Source organism: Poecilia reticulata, linkage group LG7 (genome assembly GCF_000633615.1).
Source record: "Poecilia reticulata strain Guanapo linkage group LG7, Guppy_female_1.0+MT, whole genome shotgun sequence".
NCBI classification, from domain to species: Eukaryota; Metazoa; Chordata; class Actinopteri; order Cyprinodontiformes; family Poeciliidae; genus Poecilia; species Poecilia reticulata.
In genome coordinates this window covers 27,217,800-27,224,590 of record NC_024337.1, presented here as the reverse complement: position 1 = coordinate 27,224,590, position 6,791 = coordinate 27,217,800, and the positions used below count along the sequence as shown (strand labels likewise).

The window sequence follows — 6,791 nt, the reverse complement described above, 5'->3', positions numbered from 1 at the left end:
ATATATATATATATATATATATATATGGCTCCTTTATACTTCAGCTTCCTTGGAAGTCCCGCAACAAGCATACACCTCAGGTGTGCAAAAAAGTACACAAGTGGTGTCTTCACAGCATTAGTTAGCTGTTGTCCTCCTGACTCAGAAGAGTTCACAGGTCGTCTTCGACTAGCTGGGCTAGGTTGCTGGGACGTCGTCCGACTGAGGGGCCTGACAGAGCGGCCTGGGTCACCACATCAGAAGCAGAGCCTCTGCGGAAACCCTCTACTGCTCTCTGCTGGCGAAAAAGGGAACACTGATCAAAGCACTGAGTGACCCTATACCTGAGCCACAATGTAAGAGAAATTGCATCCTCTGTATTTATAATGCGTCTTTGAAATCCTTCCTCATTTGTGCCTGTAACGGAAACTGTTAAAATCGTGTGCATGTGAGAAGCTTAGCATGTAAGGCATTTTGTAAAAGTTTTCATGGGTCTTAAACGTTTTTTTTTTTACGTTGTTACGTTACAACCGGATAACTTCGGTAGATCATAATAGAATTTCACCTGATAGAACAACGGCAAGGCATAATTTTAATGTGGGCAGAAAATTATCTTCCCCTGAACTTTTTCTGTAAATAAAGCACTTGAGAATCACAGCATAAACAATACATGAGCTCTTTTTCGCCATGACACCGTACACCAAACTCTAATAACAACAGTCCACCCACAGGTAATTTAATCTCAGTACAAATATAGCTGTTCTTTGAAGGCCGCAAAGTTTGTTTAAGAATATTAGAGAGCAAACAGCATAAAGAAGACAAAGCGTCAGTGAGTAGGGCATAATACAGTATCACCAGGAAATAACCATTCTAAATTGACAGGCTACGAACAAAGAGTATAATGAGAAAAGCAGCCAAAAATCATAAGATGACTCATGCACTCTGCAGCTCCAAGACCTCATTTATGAATAATTTTAACACAACACTTTGTTGGTGGACAAAAAACAAAAAAAACAAACAGAAATACGTTGCATCGGCCCTCGGAATGAGCTTTGCAAAACGAATTGACGGAAAATTCAGTTTCTCGACGTACAAAGTAAGAAAGCTAAATTTTCAGATTAATTTTTCCAAAAAAAGAAATTGGGAACTCTTCATCCTTCTTCTTTCTCTCTACAATTATTCACAGTATACATAAGATATAAGGTTTGTGGTTGTATTGTGACAAAACGTAGAAAAGTTCAAGGATTATGAATACTTTCCAAAGCGCCGTAGATGGAAACCCCATCAGACCGGGAAACCATTATGCATACTTGATAGGCATCTCCCTGCCTTCCCTGATTAGTCCAGGCCTACTTCCTGTTTGCTTAACATAATCTGTCAGCCCTCTGAGGACAAAAGCCCAGAGATGACAGACGTACATCTTCTTGATGATGACAAAAAACAACTTTACAGAATGCTGCTGTTAACAGGACTTCTTCAAACTTATTAACTTATTATTTTTATTTTTTAATAATCTTCTGGTTTAGTCCGTCAATTTTATGCAGCAGATTTGCTCGATGCACTTGTTCTCCAACAGGGGGAGGTGTAGCTCTTTTTGTCAAACACATTTCTTCACTCAATCTGTGTCTACAGAAGGAGTTGCAGTTACAGTTTAATTAGCATTAAACAGAAAATTGGATTTGTTGTGTTAGATGTGGCAACATGGTCAGTAAGCAGTCCCCCAGAGGCTTGTTTTCTGTGTTCTGTAATTCTGCAGCTTGTTCGGTCATCCTGCTTGTTGACTGCACAGCTCAGGGGTCATAATAACGTCGTAATCAATTGCATATACTCTACCTGTGCGCCCTGAGCGGCCGGGGTGTACAGCCCATTTGATACAGCTGGACAGTTTGACTGATCAGAGAGGCCCAGTCGGACGTGTGACGGTGAAGCAGTGTGGGAGTCAGCAGGGCATGGCTGGACCACAGCGGCCTGCAGATGTAGGCAAGGAAAAAGTGAATCACTCAGTACCGAAGGTCATGCGCAAGGCAGTTTGCTAGGATTTTTTTAAAAATCTTTCTACATTTAAGATATACAGCGACAACAAGCTTGACAAACAGAGTTTCTGGCGCAGCATGCACTGAAACAGTGCGCACAGGGCAACGGCAGTGGCGTTTCCCCCACAGAGCGATACAGCTCAAGATACCTACACCCCTCAACGAGAACATCTCGCTCGGCCCTTGGCTCTGGCTTTGGCTCGGCAGGTAGAGCGCTGGCAGAGAGGTGTTGTGAGAGTGGAGGGAGGGAAGCTTGTGGCGGTCGATGGAGGCAGACGAGTGGGGCCTCAGGGCGCTCGCAGCAGACAGAGGGGGCCTCATGCTGCGGCCCAGGCTATTGGACTTGCTCTCTCGTCGCTGATACTCAATTGGTGATTGTAAGGCTGAGAGAAAAAGAGAGCACAGGCAGTTTTTTGGCAAACTTCCGCAAGCGTGCTAAGGAGCGTTGCATGAAGCAGATGTGTGTTTTTTATTTTGCGAGCGGATAAAAAGCCCAATCATGTTAATTATCTGGCAACGTTGTTCTTGTTCTGTTTGATGTTACGGTGTTATGACATGCAGTAATCCATTATTTATTGGTCCGGATTCGCACACGGAAGCTCATTGATGTTAACGTCACCTGCAAAATAAACAATTCTAGTGTGTTTATGAGCCCTTATTAAATATTTGGTGATCCTGTCCATGAGGTGGCAACGACTACAAACATGTTCTCAATTCGTTTTATCCACATGCACGAATCACTAACACTTTAAACATTTGTTGCACTTTGCAAAATCTATCAACAATGCCTTTGATAGCTTATTTCACCAAAAACAAAATGCATCTAAAATACTTAATGTAAGACGTTTGTGGGCTCATAAAGCTTTACACCTCCATGGCTATGTGTGAAGAGTGTTTAATGAGTGTTATGTTTAGACAGAACCTGTCTTGTGAAAAGCTTTGCATTAAAACCTGTTATGACTGTGAAGTCGATATTAAACCCTGGCCAGCTCAGGAACATGTCTAAAATTTTCAGTCAGAGAAATGTTTGTCGGTGCATTTGCACCACAGAAAACTCTCCCTTTTTCAAAAATAATCAACCAAAAGTGTTACTGAGCGATTAATGAAGGAACCGTTTGACTCATAATTGTCTAAACAGTCACATCACTCTGAACTCTTCTTTTCAGTGAGCACTTTTAAGTTTCGGTCGTTGCTTGAACAGATGAACATGCCTCTTTCGGTCAAATGGAAATTGTACCCAAGGATAAAACCAAACTTTTTCTTCCTGGTATTTTGTGTTTGCGGTGTGTAAATTTAGAATACCTTCACAGACTTACCTCCGTTTAACATGACTTGTGAAATAAGTCATGACGTGATCACAGAGGCTGTTACAAATCATTGAAAAGTTTAAGACTATCATTGAATGTAAACCTATAATTAAATTTTTTTTAAATTATTTCAATCATTCTTACCAACTTAATGTTTGGATGATTTAATGCCAGACAGCCAAAACAATAGTTGTCTGTCTTTTAACACAGCGTATGTTTTGTCATTGTGTTTAAAAAAAAAATGCAAAGAAAAAAAAAAAATCCCCCCAAATATTTATCTACTCATCTCCATAATCTCACGACATGCTCAGGAATTGATGAACAAATCAATAATTTATTACTTTTAGAATTAAATAAGTGTCTCTCAAACATAGGCTGACCGTACCGTTAAGAAAGTTGCGCTGACTTTCCAGGATCTGAACCACGTCGTTGACCCAAGCTCTGCAGATCTCAGCGGAGGAGCTCTGCAGCTGGTACCGCACCACGCTCCCATCTGGGTTTCGTGAGGTCAGTACAAAACGGGTATCGTCGCCGTCAGCACTGGGCTCCACCCCCAGGCAGCTAACCTGCAAAACAACACATCTGACTAACACCTGGGAGGACTACATCCTGCTGAATCGCTTGTTAAATAACTCGTGCGATTCTCTGGAGACTTCATAATGAGGAGTTACACAACATGCTAATTCGGGGGGGAGGGGGGGGGGGAGAATTAGTGTGATACAAATCTGTTGTGTAACTCACAACCTGGGTGGGTGATGCGATTTCTTACTTCTAGGTATTTAGTTGTTTTTTTGTTTTTTTTATTACATCCTGCGTGGTTTCATGGAGGCTGGAAAAGCACACACCTTGATGCTGTTTTTAAAGATGTATCCAGGGATGGAGAAGTCTTTCTTCTTGTCTATGGGCTCGCTGAAGATTACCAGCTGCTCAAACAGGAAGACTCGTCTCTCCTTGGCTCGAGATAGAAAGCCACTGTCCTGCTCTGCGACAGTGAAAGTTTCCTGCTGAAGCAGCTTGCCCTGGGCTGTGATCTTTCCCTGGTACACAAACATAAAAATTATTTTTTTTAAATCAGATGAAATGCGTTGCTTTCTTGTGCCACGCGCAGGGAAAAAGCTGCTTGTAAAGACGTACCTCAAAGCCTTGTAACCTGCCCACATTCATCATGTCATCGCAACGTTTTGGCACCAAGCACATCACCTCCACCGCTTTCTGTGCGCGAGACGAGAATAACAGTTGTTGTCTTGGACACTCACGTTCACAAAATATCTTCAAATCATGAATGTTCCCATCAGGACTCTCACCTCTAACTCTTCAGTGTCCTTCCCAGCTTTGATACTGTACGTCAAAAGGTCCTGTAGAAATAAACACAGCGCGGTCACCGGAGCATTCCAGGTTTACTAGCCAGAGTAAAGCGAGGACATCTGGTGGTCTGTTTATGGGTGTTTAATTCATTCATTCATTAGAGTACGATAAAGTAAAGTTTTAAAGAAGCAAGAGCTTTATACAACTGACCAGAAAAGACATTGGCATGTTACTGTTTGAATCATCTGGCAGGGAGGGAGTCTCATTCTGTAATTTGCCTCTTCCTCTGTTAGTGGAAAGCAGCCTGACAGACAATATGCTCAGTGTGTGTGTCTTGATGCTTTAGGCACACGATGTTTGCATAAGCCCCCATGCCATAGCTGTGTGTGTTCTGACAGCTGCTCTGTGCGTGTGCTTGGGTTGCTGGTGTGTTGGTCAGCGGCGAAGCAAAGACCCATTTGTCACCTTCAGCAGAAGCTGGTACTTCATGATCCTCTGTACAGGCTTGATGAGCAGGTCATTGAGCTGCAGTCTATGTCCCAACTGCTGTCGGAGCTCCTTAGAAAGAAAAACAGCAATTCGCATGTCAGCGACATCTCAAAACACGACCTCTGATGACCTGCGTGATCTAACTCAAAGTGATTAAGGTTGAGCCCCAAAACTGAAGTGGCAGCTCTAAAGGGATTCACGCGAACACGTGTTAAACATAGCAGAGACATCGGTGCATGCTAAAACTCAGGATGTGACAGTAAACTGCTGCTGAGACAAAACAAAAACCACAAATAAATTAAATTGTCGTTCAGTTTTCAGGAGAAAAAGCTGATTTTTCTCACCTCAAAGTACGTCTCAATGTACTCTGACACGATATGTTCCGACTTGGGCTTGTTCTGGCAGTACACAACGTACATATGGAGACGTCGCTCCTGAAAACCAAGACCAGAAAAAAAAAATTCTCAAAATCAATCTTGGTACAGATTAGTAAATAATATGTTGGCTTTCAAAATACAACGAAATTATAACAAATTCCCCTAAAAGCAAATCACACATTTCTCTTATTTTATCACAGCATTTTGAGTATTTCGTGAATCAAGTTATCTTATGCATATATATGTGAATTCTTCTGCATCTCTGTTTTGTGGATTGAACTTATTTATATTTACTTTTATATGTTACTGCCAAGAGAAATGAAGGTCTATGGTACTGATACGAAGTGAACGGCTTGTGGGTGTGAAATGGCAACACGTGATTATGAAATGTGGTGAGAATTAGCAAAAGGGGGAATTTACTCTGAGCTTTTCTGAATTTTATGTATTTTTTCAGACTAATTCCTTTTTTTTGTTAAGCTTTAGCAATCAATTGTATGTTACCTTTTTAAATGTTTAGCAAATTGTAATATTTTTACTACTGCTTTGTTCTCAAAATTAATTAAAAGTCCCGTTAGTCGTTTTGTTACTGTATTTGAGTAATTATCTATTCCTAATATTGTACCAATTTGAGTCCCAGTGGGGGAACAATGTTTCTTTGATATCAGCACGACCATACAAAATGCCTCCAAAAGTGAAGAGAAAAGGAAACCGTTTTTCAATGTGTGGTTAGTCTGGCTGCTGTTTGGGATGAAAGGCAGGCAGAAAAAAAACAATGATTTGTCTGCAAGTGCAGCGCCTTTGAAGCTGACTCTGTCTGGTTGTGCCTACTCTTCTGTAACTAATTGGCATGGGAGAGCTGATATGGCAGCGCTGAGAGAACTAATGGCTTTACATGTAAATGAGCACCAGGTTATGTATAATTTACCCAAGCCACCCTTCAGTGTCACCAGAGCCTTCGCAGCCTGTCGATGTATAACGGCACCTAGCAACCAGCCCGCCCAGTTCTGCAGACTACGGACCGCATGTAAACAGCCGCCGTCCACGTATGAACGACCGTTGTGTGTGTGTCTGCCTTCCGGTACTCGGTGTAAATCTGTTTTCACACGTGTTGCAGGCCGCTTGTTGTGTGTAAGTGAGCACACATGGCGCATATTGGTGACACGGATCTTGTTAAAAGCGGCTCGGGCTTTCTGCTTTTCATTAGGGTCTTGTTCCCAGTCTGCTTGTTTTCACAGTTTGACACCGTGCTTAGATTTAGTTGGAGCTTTTTTTCTTTTTAATCCCCCATCGGCCTTTTAAGT

The 6,791-nt window shown here is 41.9% G+C and overlaps 1 protein-coding gene across 4 annotated transcripts in view; it reads right to left on the bottom strand.

The window, feature by feature from the left end:
• Positions 1-7: 7 nt before the first annotated feature.
• arhgef25a (Rho guanine nucleotide exchange factor (GEF) 25a) overlaps positions 8-6,791 on the bottom strand; it is a 65,026-nt gene continuing 58,242 nt past the window's right edge. For 3 of the 4 annotated variants that reach the window (XM_008413659.2, XM_008413656.2, XM_008413660.2), the window contains 9 exons: positions 5,458-5,547; positions 5,090-5,182; positions 4,624-4,674; positions 4,454-4,531; positions 4,165-4,356; positions 3,705-3,885; positions 2,166-2,395; positions 1,813-1,947; positions 8-277 (listed from right to left, as the gene is read on the bottom strand). In XM_008413659.2, coding sequence (XP_008411881.1) covers positions 152-277; positions 1,813-1,947; positions 2,166-2,395; positions 3,705-3,885; positions 4,165-4,356; positions 4,454-4,531; positions 4,624-4,674; positions 5,090-5,182; positions 5,458-5,547 — 1,176 coding nt within the window. In that variant the 3' untranslated portion in view covers positions 8-151. The remainder of the gene's footprint in view (positions 278-1,812; positions 1,948-2,165; positions 2,396-3,704; positions 3,886-4,164; positions 4,357-4,453; positions 4,532-4,623; positions 4,675-5,089; positions 5,183-5,457; positions 5,548-6,791) is intronic. The other variant, XM_008413657.2, reaches the window with a different exon arrangement.